This window comes from Artemia sp. Qi Xiang Cuo, chromosome 7 (genome assembly GCF_049724085.1).
Source record: "Artemia sp. Qi Xiang Cuo chromosome 7, ASM4972408v1, whole genome shotgun sequence".
In the NCBI taxonomy this organism is placed as follows: Eukaryota; Metazoa; Arthropoda; class Branchiopoda; order Anostraca; family Artemiidae; genus Artemia; species Artemia sp. Qi Xiang Cuo.
In genome coordinates this window covers 30,340,079-30,360,342 of record NC_142800.1, presented here as the reverse complement: position 1 = coordinate 30,360,342, position 20,264 = coordinate 30,340,079, and the positions used below count along the sequence as shown (strand labels likewise).

Here is a 20,264-nt window from a genome sequence, read left to right as displayed (position 1 = left end):
ATTTTGTTTTTATCTTTCAGGTGCTGGTGCTGCCGAAGGCATAGCTATTGATCACCTTTCTCGGGTAATTTACTGGGTTGATTCTCAGTCAGCAAAGATTGAAGCAGCAAGTATTGACACTCAAGTAAGAAGAACAATAATCAATTCCAATCTAGTCAATCCAAGAGGGATCGCAGTTCATTCACGACGCGGGAAACTATACTGGTCAGATTGGTACAGAGAAGAGCCAAAAATAGAGGTATCCAACTTGGATGGTTCAGAAAGATCTACTTTTGTCAGAGAAGGTTTAAGTCTACCAAACTCACTAACAATAGATGACGAAAGAGATGAGTTGTGTTGGACAGATGCTGGCTACAACAAAGTAGGCAAGTAAAACTGTTCGTTGTGATCTTTCCTTATTTCCTGGTACCAATGGTAACTGAACAGTTGTTTCTCTAGTTTAGTATTTTAAAACTTACATCGATTATTTCCGTTTTTCATTTCTGTTCTTATCAAATTTTACTGTCAAAGTACTTTTTCTAAACAAGAGCAACAACCACAAAAGTGACAAGCATTGAGAGCAAAAATTGTATAAAGAAAACATCTCACTCTAATATTATAACGTCTAAAACTGTACATTGATGCATTTGACGAATGTTGACTATTGCAACAACGTTTTCTTTGATAACCTAGGTAAATAAAAAAAAACTCCAAAAATAGGTTCTGATGACGTACAGAAGCGATTTTACTGTAGCAATACAGTAGGCTGTATGAAAAGTCGGATCCAGTCCTATCTCTAGGGCTATAATGAGAGAAAGGTTGAAATGGCTAGGTCACGTCCTGCGGATGACAGACTTCCAAAGATTGCCCTGTTCGACCAACCGTCAAGGGCCAAGCAAAAAACTGGTCGTCCCCAGTTGGGGCGAGAGGATGTCGTAAGAAAAGATATAACGAAAATGAGAATATTCTGGGACTGTATAAAGAGGGAAGCTTTGAATAAATTGGGATGGAGAAGTGTGTGAAGCCATGTTGGCCTCACGCGACTTGGTGCTGCAGTGAGTTGTTAGTAGTAACAGAAGTAATACAGTAGCAATATAATTTTTAATTTGGAGACAATATTCAATAGGTCACACCCAGCAGGGGTGTTAACACTACTCTCGTGCTTGAGACTTTCACTTGGATGGATTTTCTAACTGTAAGGACTATACTATATGGGGCATAAAAATTTTTACCACGTGAAGTTTATTCGCTGATGCTAGATCTTGTAAATAACTCAAAAAATTATTTACATGGGTTAGTGTTTAAAACTGCTACACAAACAATACCTTATATTCATATGAGTATAGCTATTTAAGCCCTGTTGCGATTTTTCCACCACTATGTAAAAACATGTTTCCATTTTTGGGCCATCGAGCTGTCTATCTTTTGGTTATAACACAAACATAAAAAATATCCAGCATTTCACTAGGCGATTTCATGTAATTTTGGCATAAAGTATTGTTGGCATTGGATCGCATGGTCAAGTGTCAAAACACCTTTTTTTTTATAGCTTTTGTCAACCTTAGCTGTAGAGAGATTCGACATATTCAGATGGTACATTGATAATGGTGACTTACCATGATATTTGTAGAGCATAATAATAACCAATCATAATATAACTGTGACATACCTGAATATTTTTTCCGGTGAGATGAGGGTTACATTCCGTATAACCAAGACTAAGCTACGTATCTTCATTGTCACTTACCTCTGTTATTTGTTTTTATCAGGTTTACCGATTTCACAGCCAAACCAGGTATTTGTTTTTATGTTCTTGCAGCATATTTCAAGTTATAATCGTTTGATTAATGCTACAAAAGATGGGTCTGATACTAGGGCGGGAAACCTTTCTATATAACAGAGCGAATATGCTATATTAACCTCTTTACTGAGGATTTGAAAGTTTCAACTTTTAAAAATTATAACCTGTCTAAATAATAAATATTGATTGCAATATATGTAATTTGCCAATGCATAAGCTAAAGAATCGGCTCATGTCCAGAATTACGCTTGAGGGATTCCCTAGCTATGGTCTAAACGGCTTTCTTGGGTGGAATGTAAGAACCTTGTATATTTAATGACGGTCTGTAGGTTAGAATGAAACTTTGAACGCCTCAAAGCCTCGTTTTCTTAAGGCTGTTTTTATGTTTATTTTTGTTACAGAATGCATTGGAGTCGATGGAGAAGGAAGACGTTCACTTAATGTTAATGCAAAATACCCATTCGGCATCACACATTATGAGGGACAGATTTACTGGACCGACTGGGAAGAGTAAGTAATTTTACACGAAAAAAAAGTGTAGTAAAAAAAAGTTTGGTATATCACAATGATCAATCTTAAACAACCAATCTTAAACAACGCCAACCACAGAGGAAATCTTGAACAGCTTCACTTAAGAGTCAGTGCCAAAAAATTCTTGTCTTGCTCTTTTTATAGTGTATATATCCTCACCTCAGTCTAGATTTCTTAAGAATTCACAAACTCTAATTAGCAAGTTTTTATACCTTCTTTTAGAAAACGAGTCGTGCAAAAGTGAAATTTAAATTAATTTCGTACATTATTTTTTTCTTCTTGATTAAATTGCTAGTTTGAGTACTATTAAAGTGATAGCTATGACTCATCCAGTAATTATTCTTGTCTTGAATTGAAACAAAAAAAAAACATAAGAACACATAAGAAGTCACACTTATCTCTACAGCAAAAATCGTACCATCATTAACAATTTGAGAATGTATCGTTAATCTTGGCAAAACGTGCCATTGTTGATTCGCTGGTAGATGACTGAAACTCTCTTAGAAGAAGTTTGACAACGGCCTTCGCACACCTGCTTCTGCTGATAGACGTTCTAAATGACAACCAATCGTTGGGTGAGACTTTTTTTTTATATAGAAATTCATGTTAACAGATTTCATAGCGAAGGAGCTTGAGCGGGGCTGCAACGTGCAAGTATTCTAATCGCTGCAATTCAACTTGTAATATATTGGATACATCATTGAAATAATGGTAAAGCATACACGTTAGGCCTTGTTCACTAACAAACCGAAGGAGAATTTCATAATCTAAACTGCAAAAAAAGAAAAAGAAATGCAGCTTCACTGACAATCTAGATCATAAAAATACCGTTTTACTGGCAATCGGAGTCTGAGTTTACAATCTAGGTGGTAAATTGGACAATCTTGCTGAAAACAATGTTGTGGTTGGGGAGTGAGGGTTGTATAAATTTTGTTTTTCCACAGTTAATATTCAACAATCCAGAGTTTGATAAACTTCTCTGTGCTGGTGATAATTCTGAATCTTGTTTATGAATCTGTTTTGTCATCAGAAAAAGCCTTTACAGAATGCATACATGTTTGCTAGGTCAAGAACGACTTGGAGCAATTAAGAAGGTTCTAAAAAACTATCGACAAAAGTTGACGCGCTTCCAGCTCAATTTGCAAACAGTCAATTAGAGTTTTCTTAGCCTTTGGTGCCATTGCAAAAATGGCAAAACAACCACTTTGGAAAGTTTTATTTTTCGATCAGTGGTGAAATTCAGATATTTCTTAGATCTAGTATATAGCGGAGTGTGGTGGCGGTAAAGGTTGTTCTATTCCAGCTTAAATCAATTAAAACCATAGATCCAAACAGCAAAGCTTGAGAGGTTATCTTCTTCCCAGCGTGACAAAAGGTCTGAAGTAACTTTGAACCCTAACTGACAGCTGATTTAGCACATAAATACCTTTGTGGCCCACAAACGTGTTCGAGTTTCGGAACTCTACTTGAGAAATGTCAAGTTTAGCCAAATGGTCATACAGGGTTTGTCCGGAAAGTAATAGAACCAATTTTCTTTCGCCACGACTGTACTTCGGAGCGTGCGCGCTCCGACTGGATTCGGTAGAGGGCTTTCCTAGCTAACAAACGAGCTGCTGGGCGGTCGTGTCCGAGCACCTGGAGAGTCAGGACAGGCATTATTCCGTGACGTATTTTCTGTGAATGGTGCAAGCCGAAAATGCAGCGTTCGTTAGAGCAGAGATACGCGATTAAAATATGTATAAAACTCGGTAAATCTGCAACAGAGACGTTTGATGTGATCAAGCAGGCTTACCCAGATGTTGCTTTAGCAAGAAGTAGTGTTTCGGTGGCACCAGGCCTTTTTGGAGGGCCGGGAAGAGGTCGCCGATGCAGAACGTGCTGAAAAACATTTAACTTCGACAAAAAATGACAATGTGACTCGTGTGCGCAAAGTTTTGAACCCAGACTGTCGACTAAGTATTCGTTTAATTGCTCAAATGTAAAATTTACCAAAATATGTCGTTCATGACATTGTGACGGTGCATTTGAACATTCGCAAGGTGTGCAGCAAGATGGTCCCAAAAGTGGTCACTGACGACCAGAAATTGCGGCGAGTGGAAGTATGCCAAGAAAATTTGAACAAGTGTGAAAGAGACCCCCAATTTTTGAATAATGTAATCGCAGGTGACGAGTGCTGGATCTATGAGTACGATCCCGAGACAAAGAGGCAATCTTCCGAGTGGCACACGTCGACGTCTCCTTACCCAAAAGAGGCAAGAATGAGCAAATCCAAAGTGAAAACGACGCTCATTGTCTGTCTTGACGTCAAAGGCATCGGCCACAATGAATGTGTTCATCCTGGACAAACCGCCAACGCCAAGTTTTATGTGGAAGGGCTCAAGAGACTCAGACAAAGGGTCAATCGGGTCCGACAAGACATCGCAGCAGACTGGAAGTTACACCACGACAACGCCCCGGCTCACACCGCCTTTCTTGTAACAGCTACCTGCCCAAGGCTTGCATCCCGACGCTTCCGCAGCCACCCTACAGCCCAGATGTGGCCCCCCTGACTTTTTTTATTTCCTCGCCTAAAAAGGCCGTGGAAAGGCAAGTATATGAGGCGACAGAGGGGATCCAAGCAGCATGCACCGCGGCTCTCAAGGCTATTCCGGAGAATGTATACCGTGACGCCTTCAATGCTTGAAAATCGCGCTGCCAGCGCTGCATTGACGCAAATGGAGCCTATTTTGAAAGTTTTGAAAGAATTGTAACGATTGACTCAATAAACGTTTTTAAATCGACTCAGTCCTATTACTTTCTGGACAAACCCTGTAGTGCTTAATGCATTTGATTTTACTAGTTAATAATTTTGAGGAAATACATTTTTCTTGCACATTTCCATAGTAAATATTCGAATGTTCATAGGCAAATGTTCGTAGCTCTCATCAAACCACTATGAAAACAAAATTTGATTCCACCTAGAAAATAACTAAAATTTGGATGCACTGGGTCTATGAAGAGTGGCGTCAGCGATATTTCTAAGAATACTCTTGATAAATATTTTATAACGAGAATTTTTCATTGGCAGGAAAAAAGTCTTAGTGGCGGATAAAAGTACTGGACTATATAGCGGATCAATTGAAGTGCCATTTGGTGGCCATGGGAAACTGTACGGAATTGTAGCTGTGCCAAATTCTTGCCCTACAGGTAAAAGTTCTATTGTTTCTTTCTAACTTTAAGGTTTCGGTGTAAAATCCTTTTCAGTTGATGAAACCAACAAAACTAGAATATCAACTGTAAACTTGACGGAAATAATTTTACTTCTTCAGAGGAATATCGTTTACGCATGTCCTGCAGAAAATTAAGCACCTTATACTTAAATTTATATTTCAGCTTTTCTAGCTACTTTTGAAGTTGCACTTAAATTCCCAGCTTAATTGAGGGTATAAATGTTTTCTTTTTTACGACTATAAGAAATTATAACAAGATTATAGAAGATTAGCGACTATAGGAAAATTAGCGTGCTCCGAATGGCATCCGCATCTGATACGCTACTCCCAAGACAAAACAGGGACATCTGGTCGCATCTGGTCGCAACATTAGAATCTTTAGGGTCATGAATTGAATTACCTAATCCTCGTCTTTGTCAGTTTTCAAGTCGTAAACTAACATTAAATAAACAGAGTTGAGTCTTTCTCATCCTTATTCCTAACCAACCCCGTTCTTTCCCTAGTAATCTTTGTTTTATGCTAATTTTTATTTGCCCACCTCTTTAGTTTATTTGTCAACACTGTAAAATTATGAAAACAACTTCTAAAAATTCTAAAGCACTTATTATATCACTCCTAGAATTGTATCAATTTGCTTTTATTAAATTGTTTAATGTTCATATTTGAAAACAAAGCATCACAATACTAAATAGCAAAGCTTATCGGCCTCTTTTCCTCTTTTTGTCTCTAACAAGTTCGTCTTCACCTTAAAGTAGCACCTTCGTTTAAACTTTAAGTTCCCATTTAAAAATTTCCCAGTAATTAATACATTTCTGCGAATTGACAGTGACAAGTCCATGTTAATTAACCATTCAGTTTTCCATAGTTACCGTAAAAAAAAAACAACTCTGCAACAATTGGGACGGCAGAAAAAGACCTATTACAAGTCGATAAAAGCCACGGTACTAAGCGTGTGCATGGTAAAATAGGGTATTACTATTATTATCAAGGGCAAATACTAACGAATCTAACACTTTACAATACCCCTTTTTTGACCCTTTAATGTTTTCTTAGAATATAATTATGAAATAATTATTCTAACAATGTTGTTTTTTCTATATGGGGCGATAAAACTGATACATTACAATGGTCTTTAATTAAAGTTGAGTCTTTCTCATCCTTCCTAACCATTCTCGTTCTTTCCCTAGGAAGTTTTGTTTAATCATTAAACTTAAATTATCGTATGTTTATAAAAAAAATTGCGTCTCTATTAATGAAATAAGAAAAAAAATAGCGTAAATATGGTTGATTTAAAATATAAATAAAGAAATAAGTACAATAACTAGTACACTTAACTTCAGAAAGAAATAATGTAGCTTTTACAAAGTTTTTCACAAAACTTCATTATTTTCCAGAGACTAGCTCTTTTCGTTTTTCCCATCTACTTTAAGTTTGCAATCTGTCACCGTTTTTGAGAGTTCTGAAGCTCTTTTTCAAAATTCTTATAAATTTATTTTCGTCATAGCTTTTCGATTTTCAGTTTAATATGGATAACAGTTGCCATTCCTGAATACGAGTCAAGTGACAACTTCTTTTGATTTATAAAATTTAATTTAAAACGCGTTTTTTAGTTTTGGTTACTATGGGCAGTGGTTCGCTATTTACTAGATTAATTTAAAAAACTTTTTCCACAAAATAAGTTTTTCAAAGAAAAATAAAGAACTCCATCAAACAAAAAATGAGCAAAAATAAAATCAAATAATCTACCAAACGTGAAACTACCACAAATCAGCATCAACAAATAAATGAAACCCGAAATGAACAGAAATTATAATAAATAGCGGAGTCAAACTCAAAACGACCATAAATTAACATACGTTGTGCGCAAATCCTCTGTGGCTTTCCACGGCCAGAAGAATTTGCAATTAACTGAAAAATACAAATGAATGTGCATTGTCAGTTTAATATACATATACTGATATTTAGCAATCAAAATGTTAAGATTATTTGATTTATTAAAGTTATGAAAGTAAAAACATTTATATTAATATCTGTTCGTTTTGGGTTTCATTTATTTATCAATGCTGATGTGTGGTAGTTTCACGTTTGGTAGATTATTTGATTTTATTTTTGCTCATTTTTTGTTTAATGGAGTTCTTTACTTTTCTTTAAAAAACTTTTTTATGGAAAGTTTTTTACAATCTTTTCGTTTTTTAAGACTTTATAATTTGTCCTGCTATTTGTATGCTGGAGAAAAATTTTCAGCAATTTTTAACAACATATACCCTTTCAAAAATCTGGACAAAAATAGTACTGTTTTATTTAGTTTCATACCTCCTCTAGTTGACCTGAAATGGAAAACTTGATACCATTCGCAAAAAAATCTGTTTACTTTCTTTGATAGCTTGGATAAACTTACGCTATTTAGATTTGGTTAAATTTTAAGAGCAGAAATGGGAGGGTTGGCGTGGGAGGGTGGGAATGGAAGGGGGATTAGTTGCCCTTAAATCACTTTCGACTATTAAAAAGGTCATCAGCCCTTTCTATTTTCAATCGAATGAGCCCTTTTGAAGTTCCCACGACAACTCCTTCGATACGAAGTGCCCTCGTCTAAACAACAACAACAGCAAAAAATAATACATTATACCCACATCGATCTTTACTATAAAAATGTCAAGCCTTCCAATCACTTTCGACTATTAAAAAGGGCACTAGGCCTTTCGATTTCCAATCGAATGAGCACTTTTGGAAACGACAACGCTTTCTAGAAACACCTTACATGCCCCCAGGACATAAATTACAACCCTTACAGACCCTAAGGTCTGTTAGGGTTGTTGTGATCCTCTAAGGCCAAATTTGCAGAACTTTCAACTACGTTAAACAACATGGCTATCTCAAAGTTTTGATTGGATGTGTTTGGGGAAATGGTGGGTGTGAGAGGGGTGTTAGTCTCCTTCCAATCACTTTAGACTATTAAAAACGGCACAAGCCATTCTAATTTCCAATTGAATGAGCGCTTTTCGAAGTTTCTACGACAACTTCTTCGATACGAAGTGCCCTACTCAAAAGGAAAAATTAATAAATAATACATTGTGAAAAAATCGTTCTTATATGCCCCCAGGGCATAACTTAAAACCCCTGCCCTGAGGGTTGTGGAGGAATGTCCTCCTCTTTACTTAGTCCCCGCTTTTTGTCCCGTTCTTTACTTACGCATCGCGATCACGCTACCAATGATATTTACAACAACTTTCTACATAAAACTTATATACCCCCAGGGCATAACTAACAACCCTTGCACTGAGGGCTCTGAAGGGGTTATTATTCTAAAAGACCTAATTTCCAAAACGTTAAACAAAGTTGAACAAAATGGATATCTCAAAATTTTGATTGGATATGTTTTGGAAAAAGGTGGGCGTGAGAGGGGCGTTAGTCACTATCCAATCGCTTTCAACTATTAAAAAAGGCACTAGCCCTTTCAATTTCAAATTAAATGAGCCCTTTTGAAGTTTCTACGACAACGCTTTTAATAAAAACTTTATATGCCCCAGGGCATAACTTACAACCCTTGCCCTGAGGGCTGTGGGGGCAGGGGTTGTCTTTCTTAAAGACCTAATTTTTAAAAACTGCCGGTACTCAAAACAAATTGGCAATCTCACAATTGTTGTTGTATGTGCTTGGGGATAATGTGGGCGTGAGAGGGGGGTTATTTTCCGTTCAATTATTCTCGCCCGTTAAAGGTGGTACTATATCTTCGAATTTCAAATCTAATGGGCACTTTTTCAAGTTTCGAAGAAAAAGATTTCAATAAAAACCTTATATGCTCCCATGGCTTAACTTATAACCCTTGCCCTGAGGGTTGTGGAGGAGTGTCCTCCTCAAAAATATATTTTCTATATGGAAATCAACTACGCTGGACGAAATAGATATCTCAAATTTTTTTTTGGATGTGTTTGGGGGAATGATGGGCGGGGAGGGGGGGGGGCTAGTTGCCCTCCAATCACTTTTGACTATTAAAAAGGGCACTAGCCCTTTGAATTTCAAATCGAATGAGCTTTGAAGTTTATACGACAACGCCTTCTTTAAAAACCTTATATGCCCCAAGGGTATAACTTAAAACCCTTGCCCTGACGGTTGTGGGGGAGTGTCCTCCTGAAAAAAATATTTTCGATCTGGAAATCAACTACGCTGAACAAAATGGCTATCTCAAAATTTTGATTGGATGTGTTTGGGAGGATGATGGGCGTGGGGGAGGGGGGGGGGGCTAGTTGCCCTCCAATCACTTTCAACTATTAAAAACGGTACTAGTCCTTCGAATTTCCAATCGAACTAAAGGAAAAAAATAATAAATAGTGCATTGTGCCAGCATCGTTCTTATATGGCCTCAGGGAATAACTTAAAACCCTTGTCCCGAGGGTTGTGGGGGAGTGTCCTCCTCAAAAACATATTTTTTAACTGGAAATCAAATACGCTGAACAAAATGGCTATCTCAAGATTTTGATTGGATGTGTTTGGGGAAATGATGGGAGGGGGGGGGGGCTAGTTGCCCTCCAATCACTTTCGACTATTAAAAGGGGCACTAGCCCTTTGAATTTCCAATCAAATGAGCCTTTTTTGAAATTTATACGACAACGACTTCTATAAAAACCTTATATGCCCCCAGGGCATAACTTAAAACCCTTGCCCTGAGGGAAGTGGGGGGGTTTCCTTCTCAAAAACACATATTTTATTTGGATATCAACTACGCTGAACAAAATGGCTATCTCAAAATTTTGATTGGATGGTTTTGGGGGAATGATGGGCGTGGGGGGGGGGGCTAGTTGGCCTCCAATCACTTTAAATTATTAAAAAGGGTACTAGCTCTTCGAATTTACAATCAAATGAGCCTTTTTTGAAGTTTCTACGACAACGCCTTCTATAAAAACCTTATATGTCCCCAGGGAATAACTTAAAACCCTTGTCCTGAGGGTTGTGGGGGAGTGTCCTCCTCAAAAATATATTTTCTATCTGGAAAAAAACTACGCTGAACAAAATGGCTATCTCAAAATTTTGATTGGATGTGTTTGGGGGAATGATGATCGTGGGGGAGGGCTAGTTGCCCTCCAATCACTTTCGACTATTAAAAAGGGCCCTAGAACTCTCAATTTCCAATCGAATGAGCCCCTTTTGAAGTTTCTACGACAACCCCTTCCATATGAAGTGCCCTGCTCTAAAGGAAAAAAAATAATATATAGTATATTATGCCAATATCGTTCGTATATGCCCCCAGGGCATAGCTTAAAACCCTTGCACCGAGGTTGGTGGGGGAGTGTTCTCCTCAAAAACATGTTTTCTATCCGGAAAACAACTACGCTGAACAAAATGGCTCTCTTTAAATTTTGATTGGATGTGTTTGGGGAAATGATGGGCGTGAGGGGAGGCTGGTTGCCCTCCATTCAATTTTGACTATTAAAAAGGGCACTAGCCACTCCGAATTTCCAAACGAGTGAGCCTGTTTTGAAGTTTTTACGACGACACCTTCTATAAAAACCTTATATGCCCCCAGGGCATAACTTAAGAGTTACTATTAACTCTATTCAGTGCAGTAGCTGTGAGTTTTACTTCCATGAACATTGCTCCGGTATAGAACGTTCTAAGTGGTCAAAACATTGGCTTTGCCTAGATTGTACTACAAAAGAAGATAGTAATGACAAGGTACCCTTTTATGACTCTTTGCGTTATCCTACCCAAACCCTGTCTACCTTTAAGGCACTCCCACGTCACTCCTTGGGAAATGAACTAGTCAACGTTTCAAAGGAAGTGAGGTAACCATCATTCTCGTCCCTCAAATTGATTTCTTTCCAAACTATTTTCATGCCCCAGGACAGTCCCCCCTCAACCACGTCCGATGTGTCTTGCCAAACCAATTTCGTTTCAAAATCAACTGATTTCAGTTGCCAAACCCCTGACCATGCTACAGTATTCAAGACCTGTGCTTCCTGCCAGTCCAACTTGCACAATGTCCCTACTGCACCTAAAACAAGAAACCTCCTCCCTCCAATGCAGCGGTTATTATCATTGATGAGTGAACTTGAAAATGTTATTATGGAAATGTCTACCCTAACCACTTCAAAAAAGTGTTAGAGTTGGTAACCCCCAGTCTTTTCCAATCCAGGAAAAGGAGAAATCCCCAATTTCTGTTAAAACCAATATTAAAACAAGACTTATTGATACTAATGTCGCTTCTGATAACATCATCAAAAATCAAAATTTAACAGAAGACAAGGTCAACGACAAAATTATAGATACGAATCCAGTGATTTCCGGTTCAACTAAGATAAAAAGACAAGTTTGTGTGTTTAAAGGATTAAACTGTCTTGGTTTTAATCCCCTTTCAGGCACAAGTGTTCAAGGTCAAGTTCCTTCTGAAATTGACCCTAATTATGCATGTAAAACTAGGTGTGAGTTCAATACTAGTGATGAACTATCCAGGAAACAAGTTAATGCTAATAAAGGTATATGCCTGGAGAGGGATTTGCAAGAAGGAAGAGTCGTATAGATACCTTCATTTGTGCAAGAATTATTATTTGAAGAATGAATGTAGTGTCCCTGGGTGCAAACTCTTGCATTCCAGGGTTTGTGACAGTTTGAGAAGTGGGCTTTGCTTCGGTGAATGCAGTCAAATCCACTTGAAATATGGATAAAATATTTTAAAAAGCCCTTAAAAAGTGCGGAAAAAAATTTAAACCCACAGTCAGCACCCCCTCCAGTTCCTTCTCTGATCAGTTTGGACCTGTCAAAAAACGATTTACATCAAACCTTCCCACCATTACATCAAAGGTCAGTGAGATACTACAAGCAGTTCAGCTCAATGAAAACAAATTCTCCCTCCTCCAACAGTGCCAAGAAAACTCTGTCAAAAACCGAGAGTCACCGAGCCTGTCATGTAACACACCAGTGTCCATTGAAGCACCACCACCAGCTTATTCCGGGGAATTTAAGACCCCCACCGTATTCTATCACCACAAAGAAGACCCTACTTCCATCCATTCGGGTTATGGAAGCGTCGAATTACGTGACTCTAGTGTAAACCTGTGTTTTAGTTTTAACTTATGTCCCCCCAAATCCCTACTTAATAATATCCCCATAATTTGTCCGCTGTCCTCCTTTTCTCTCAAGCCGGGTCCAGCCCTGCCTTTTAATCCTGGTTCTCAAACGAATCCCAGCCTTCATCCCGAAAAAGATGCCTCTCCTCTCCCAGATCCACGGTCCTCCCACTGCCTCCTACAATTAACAAACAAAAAATTACCCTCTTTAGTAATCGTTTTACTTTCCCAAAGTTGCTTGTTACGAACGCCGAAAGCCTGAATTTCGACAAATTGAACCGAGCTAGAGGCCCTCTGTCAAGTACACAAAACTGACGTAATTGCCGTAACTGAGGTCCAAGTACAGAACCCTGATTTATTGAAAATTAATAACTAATCCCAATTCATATAACTTCGTCCTCATGATCAACCTCTAGGTAAAAAGGGAGGTGGAATACTATTATTCGTAAATAATTATCTCTTTCCTAAATTGATTCATACTCCCAACCTTTCAGTTTACGATGAACTCATTTGGGTAAGTGTAAGACCCAAAATTTTACCCCGCCCCTTTAATTTGATTGTGTTTTGCTGCTTCTATTATTCCCCAAATCAAAACGCTGCACAAAGACAGCGATTCTACCAACAACTGCATAGTAGTGCGGACTTTGTCCTATGCAAATTCCCGAACGCCGGTATTTTCTTAGTAGGTGATGCTAATGATCTAAGGTTCAATCCCCTTTGTAGTTCCCTAAACTTAAAAACAAATAGTAAAAATACCAACAACCAAAGGAAATTCAACCCTTGATTTGATTTGCACCAATATGCACGCTTTCTATGCCCCTCTTGTCCCCTTGCTCCCGTTAGGAGGAAGTTACCATTTTGTTTATTAACGAAGCCTCTCAATAGCTTTAGTCATACTTTTTCTGTTACTGAGTTCTCTTATCGCCCAATTTCCAATGATGGCCTTTACACATTTGGATCTTGGATTACCAATGAAAACTGGCTGGCCCTCAAAGGAAAAAATGACATTAATTTTAAAGTCTCTGAATTCCAAAATCCCTTTAAAATGAAACACATTAAGTTTTTCCCAGTGAAAAAAGTAAAAACATGTTATAATGACAAATCCTACATTACTACCAAATTGAAAAAACTCGTTGGAATCAAACTGAATCTGCTAAAGAGTGGTGAAACATCTAAAGCAAACTCACTACGTAAACATATAAAAAAAGAAATACGTACATCTGCTTCTTCATATTACAAATGCAAAGTCCAGGATTTATTTTCCACGAAGCCAAAACACCGGTATAATATAATAAAGAAAATGTGTGGAAAAACACATAATAATATAGATTTCCATTTCCAAGAAGACTCTTCAGTCACAGCCAATGATTTGAACAGGATTCTTTCTTCCATAGTTCAGAACCTTCCTTCCCTTTCTTTTGACACTCCTTATGATTTGTGCTCTCTCAATTTTCCCGTTATCTCGCCCTCGGATGTGGAGGCAAAAATTAAGAACATTAAAAAGTGTAGTACATGTCCATTAGACATCCCGATTGTACTAATTAAAGCCTTTGCCGACAATCTCTCAGAGCCTTTGTCCTTACTTTTTAATGAAATTACCTTTACTGCTAAATTTCCAAATTGTTGGAAATTAGGTTTTATTACTCCCGTAAAAAAGAAAGGTAACAATCAAGATTTTAATGGTGTCCGTCCCATTGCTCTTACTCCAGTTTTTTCTAAGTTATATGAAAGCTTTTTAGCTGTGTGGTTGAAAGTAAAAATAATCCCAAATGTTGACCAAAGACAATTCGGAAACCTACGCTCTACATCTACTACCCACTATCTTGTTCACCTTATGGACACAATATGCAACACACTCGAAAAACCCAATACCTGGCTCAATGTTATCGCTGTTGACTTACAAAAAGCTTTTGATTTAATCAACCACAATATACTATTAGAAAAGCTATCTAATGACTTTAAAGTTGACCTTTATTTAATTAGAGTAATTGCGTCTTTCCTCTCTAACAGAACGCAAGTCTTGAAATACCTGAATGTATATTTTAATCCCCTCCCAATTTATAATGGTGTGCCCCAAGGAACCCTCTTAGGTCCATTTTTATTTCTTACAGTGATAAACAACCTTGGTGTTTATTTTCTGGATAGATGGAAATTCGTTGGTGATCTAACTGTCTTAGAGACATGTTCCACAAATTCCAAAAGCAACCCAATGTACATATTGGAATCGATATCAGCCGAAGCTCTTACTGATGATATGAAAGTCAACCCTTTCAAGCTAACTGTTCTTACTAATAATGTTCCTAAGACTCCTCCTTCTTTCTCCTGTCCAATCCCCCCTGAAAAGTCCGTTACAACTATGAAATTACTGGGCGTTACCATCTCTAGCGACTTAAAATGGGATTGTCATATTAATGACATCTTAAAACGTGCAAATGCCGCATTTTCCCTCCTAAATGGGTATTCTGATTTTTATTTGTGAATACTCCCACTTTAACTGTTATTTTCAATGGAGTAAAAACTCCTTAAAAAATTTAAATGCCCTAAATCGCACTGTTTAAGGATTTTCCTGTCATTTGTACGCCCAACCCTTGAGTACGCCTGTCCTGTTTGGCATCCTGGCATTTCCATTGAATTGTCGCACAGAATAGAAGCAGTACAAAAAAGGTGCCTAAGAATTATCTTCAATGAGGGTAAAGTACGTTATATTTCCCTTCTTAGGAGAGCTAACCTTGTCTCCCTTAAGGAAAGGAGAGCAAAAATTACCTTGCGTTTTGCTAACAATGCCCTTCATAACCTTCGAACCACTCCCCTTTTCCCCGGTCAATATTCACCCCTTCGACCCCGTCTCCCGCGGTCAGTGTCAACAAAAACTCCTCTTCTCACCCCAATAAGAGTTTGCACTGAAAATAGAAGAACTTTTATCCCTTACATAGTTGACATTTTCAACCACTGAATCTCCACTGCCTCCCCCCCCCCCCTCACTCACTCTTTACCTCATAGTTATTAATTTTAATGCCCATTTTTCAAATTTGGAGGTTTTATATTTATGTTTGTTAGTCACCAAATAACTTATGTTTTTGTTTTAATTCTACTTTATCCCCTTATTAATTTTACGAGTTTTTTTTGGGGGGAATTTTTGCTGACTTGACATTGTCCTTCTAATTTTATGAGTTTACTTTGTTTTTGTTTTTAACGTTTTTACGTATTTGACATTGACCCTTTTATAATTTTCTGTTGTTGTTTGATTGTTTGTTTTTGTTGTTCTTTCTTCGCTGTATTTGACGCTAAAGTGCGAATTCGGCCCTTTTGGGCTTGTGATAGCCATTTTTCAGCAATAAATCTTATCTTATCATGCATGGAAAGCATTCTTGAGTGGCCATCCTTTTCATTCTCTTATTTTCTAGGTGATAATCCATGCACACAAGACAATGGAGGTTGTGGCTCTAATAAGTTGTGCACAACAAGCATTCAGTTTGCACGTGTCTGCCTATAATTACTGCTTAGAAATTTAAGCTTCTGTGAGAAAGAAAGGAAAAACTATTTGTTAAATTTAGATATTTTCATAGGTGTCAATAAATCAAAGATAAACTAAATGGGTATTCTGATTTTTATTTGTGAACACTCCCACTTTAACTGTTATTTTCAATGGAGCAAAAACTGCATTTGAAAATTAATCAATCGATAAGTTAAACTAGTATATTTTTTTTTTTTTTTTTGAAACAATTTTCAAATAAACTTCGAAGAGAATGGTGGCCGTTTTCATCCCAACCACTTCCATTGGCAGCTTCCCATACCTAAGGTATGCTACATCCTGGATTAGAAACCATAATAATAAATGCGTCTGATTGCAACAGAGGGTTGAGGCTGCATAGACCTATGACCAAAATTACTTCATTCTCCAATCAGAATCAACTTTCTTCCTCTAACATTATTAAAAATCCCCATTTCACAAACATAAGAAAATTAATAAAAATTTACTTGTCGTACATTAACATTAATTCGATGGTTATTCAAATAGGATAGAGTTCTACCATGGGAATCGCAGGATAGCCAAGTTTGTTTTTCACACTTTAAGATCCTAGGCACACCGTGGTAACACAGTCTGCTTTCTCCACTCATAATTAAAACATCCCCACTTTCTAATTTGATAATAGAGGGCTCCTCGTCTTTTGTCAATCCTCCAAGGAGAAATAGCGCAGACTGACCGAAACTGCAAAATAAGAAAAAGAAAAAAAGATTGTAAGAAAACTTACATATACATTTTTTTTTTCTCGTTGTTGAAATTAGGTTTCTTTGAGTAATTAATTAAAAAAAAAATTTTCCACAAAATAAACTTTTCAAAAAAAAACCTTTCAAAACTTTTCAAAAACTCCATTAAACCAAAAATGAACAAAAAATAGACTAAAATAATCTACCAAGCACACAACTACCACAAATCAGAATCAATAAATAGATGAAACCCAAACCAAACAGAAATTAAAATAAATAACAGAGTCAAATTCAAAACGAGCAGAAATTAATATGAGTAGGCTTCTAAACCCCTATGCTTTCTAAAAGCCTGAATATAATTTATACTTGACTAAAAAAAATCCAAATGAATTTACTGAAAAGAATGTGCATTCCTTAAGATTTTAATTAATTTTTGATTTCTTAAAGTTACAAAAATGAAAACATCCCAACAAAATAAACAAATAAGTTCCCAACAAAATAAAACCTATAGTAGAATGATTAAATGGGTGCAATCGTTGGCTTCATTAAATGAATATTAGCGAAAGTAGGGATTCTTTAAGGCACACCTTTTGCACTCAAGAAGGCAGTGCGCTTAGGAGGGCATTATGTCTGGAAATAAATTTCGAAGAAAAATTATCGAAAGCCAATTTCGCCAATTTTAATATAACAACAACTCTAGCCCGTGCAATGCTAATACTACATAGTAAAGGGAGATTTATAGTTATCTCTCTTATAGGAGATTATAGTAATAGGAGATTATAGCATAGGAAATTTATAGTAAGATTCATAGTAAAGGGAGATAGCAAAGTCAACTTTAATGTAACAACAACTCTAGCCCCTGCATGCTTATACTACATAGTAAAGGGAGATTTATAGTAATCTCTCTTATAGGAGATTATAGTAATAGGAGATTATAGAATAAGAGATTTATAGTAAGATTCATATTAAAGGGAGATAGCAAAGCCAATTTTAATATAATAACATCTCTAGCCCATGCAATGCTTATACTACATAGTAAAGGGAGATTTATAGTAATCTCCCTTATAGGAGATTATAGTAATAGGAGATTATAGTATAGGAAATTTATAGTAAGATTCATAGTAAAGGGAGATAGCAAAGTAAATTTTAATGTAACAACAACTCTAGCCCCTGCAATGCTTATACTACATAGTAAAGGGAGATTTATAGTAACCTCTCTTATAGGAGATTATAGAACAGGAGATTTATAGTAAAATTCATATTAAAGGGAGATAGCAAAGCCAATTTTAAAATAATAAGAACTCTAGCCCCTGCAATGCTTATACTACATAGTAAAGGGAGATTTATAGTAATCTCTCTTATAGGAGATTATAGAATAGGAGATTTATAGTAAAATTCATATAAAAGGGAGATAGCAAAGCCAATTTTAATATAATAAGAACTCTAGCCCCTGCAATGCTTATACTACATAGTAAAGGGAGATTTTACTCTAATAGTAGCAAACATTGCTTATAATTTTATTTTATCTATTGTCTTGAACAAAAATAATAACAAATAATTAATTTCCGTTAATTATAATTAGTTCTTGAACACACCTATGTTAGTGGCCTTAAATGTTAATAATTTTCAATACTGAAGCAGATGGTTTATTTAAAAACAACTTTTCAGAAGCTCTAATGACCAATTTGAGTTGTCATCAAATAAATATAAAGATTATAAATACAAAGGCAAAAAATGGTGAATTAGACGTCATGTTAATTAGATGCGTTCTTTTAGATATCATGAACCTACATCTCTGCATATTGGGTCTTGGGGATTGGTCCAATCTTTTTTTTTTTTTTTCATAAGGTTTTAAAAATTCGCCAATCAAGAGAATCATGGTGTCAATCAGGGTGCCTCCCAAGGCCCTTGTATATTTTTTGTACTTTCCTTGACGTTCCTCTAATGTTTAGCACGGTCAATAGCGACGTAAATTAACGTCAAACTATAAACTTGTGAGTCTTGTATTCAGGCAAACTAGTTTAACGGCAAAAGTTTACTGCTTATAACAATAAGAAGAATGAGAAAAAAAAACTAAGAGAGGACACTAAGACTAAGAGAGAAAAAACATGAACTGAAAACAGCATTTACTCACCAGAAAGCGCAAAAGTCAAGACGGGCAAAATTTGGAAGAAAAGGGTTAATATTTTAGCCGACACAACAACAACGCCATCTCGGAATATTAGAGAATGTCCCGATTTTGGACACATTAGCAAGTGAAATTACAACAACTAATTATAAATCTTGTAAATCTCGATTGTAAACTTTAAAAGCATATACTTAATTTCGCGATGTCTATTTTGCCAATAAAAATATATATGCAGTTGCTAATACTAGCCGAGGAGAATTATATTTTAATGGACATCCATTAAAAGTAATAAATATGTCCTAAATGATCCTAATACCTATTACCTAATAGGTATTAGGTATCTATTAGGTATCTATATATCTATATATTAGGTATCTAGGTAGATCTATTTACCTAATAGAGAAAAGAGGAGCTTCTTTGTTTAATTCCGAATGATCTGTATGCCCACTTAAAGTTGAATTCATATGATAGTAATTTATAATCCCTGCTTCAGCTACAAAGTTGCAGAATCCTAGTATTTCAGCAAGTTTATCAACGAGACGCTTCAAATCTGGAGGAAAATTGGAACGATTATCTTCTCGGTACACCTAAAGGAAAGCATAAATTGGAAAAAGAGCGACTTGCTAAAGATAAACAGTGAAATGGAATATATCCCGATTGTATTTTAAGAAGTCGAAGAAAGGAAATAAAAATTAACAGAAACAGTGAATGTACTCCGATACGGTCATTTTTTTTTTTCTTTTCTTAGATCGCACTTATCAAACTTCTTTTGTTTCAGAGGAATTTTAGAGTAGCAACACTTGTTCCGTCTTTATTTATTGTAATTACAATAATGGCGGTAGAACAATTAATTGAAATCATGAGTATCAGGAATATTCTTAGAACCAGCATCAGCATCGGAACCAAAAAGTCTTCCCGACTCCTAAAATAATTCCATTGTCGTTTCACTTATGTAATTCACCAGAATTAAATCTTAGGTTGCCATGTATTACCCGAATACCCATTACTTGGATTTTGGTAAGCCTCAGATTCAAGACAAGCAAAACCTAGATGATGTTACTAGTCAACATCATCTTCTTGGTGTATAGGTTAACCATGCCTAGATTATCATAATTTTATGTCTTTACAGGCTCGTTTAACAACAAACAATAAATGTTGTTGATGACGTTCAAAGAGTGATGACTAATGTTTTAGTTCTGTTAATATTTAAGACAAAATCATCAGTTAAACATGGGCACCTGTGCGGGGACAATCCCCCCCCCCCCCCACCTCCGAAACCAGAATGCATTAAAAAATGTATAAAAATTGAAAAACTCATATTTAAACCTTGGTAAAAACCAAGCCCT

At 36.4% G+C, this 20,264-nt stretch overlaps 2 protein-coding genes across 5 annotated transcripts in view; one reads left to right on the top strand and one right to left on the bottom strand.

Annotated features, from left to right (window-relative positions):
- LOC148950156 (nidogen-like) overlaps window positions 1-16,174 on the top strand; it is a 364,016-nt gene extending 347,842 nt beyond the window's left edge. For all 4 annotated transcript variants that reach the window (XM_089092178.1, XM_089092180.1, XM_089092177.1 and 1 more), the window contains 4 exons: window positions 21-365; window positions 2,182-2,290; window positions 5,379-5,497; window positions 15,986-16,174. In XM_089092178.1, the coding sequence (XP_088948304.1) occupies window positions 21-365; window positions 2,182-2,290; window positions 5,379-5,497; window positions 15,986-16,074 (662 nt within the window). In that variant the 3' untranslated portion in view covers window positions 16,075-16,174. The remainder of the gene's footprint in view (window positions 1-20; window positions 366-2,181; window positions 2,291-5,378; window positions 5,498-15,985) is intronic.
- A 362-nt stretch (window positions 16,175-16,536) lies between these two features.
- Window positions 16,537-20,264, bottom strand: part of AlkB (alpha-ketoglutarate-dependent dioxygenase AlkB) — a 30,839-nt gene continuing 27,111 nt past the window's right edge. Inside the window, exons 6-7 of the mRNA XM_089092181.1 lie at window positions 19,312-19,505; window positions 16,537-16,791 (exon numbers count right to left, since the gene is read on the bottom strand). Coding sequence (XP_088948307.1) covers window positions 16,545-16,791; window positions 19,312-19,505 — 441 coding nt within the window. The 3' untranslated portion in view covers window positions 16,537-16,544. The remainder of the gene's footprint in view (window positions 16,792-19,311; window positions 19,506-20,264) is intronic.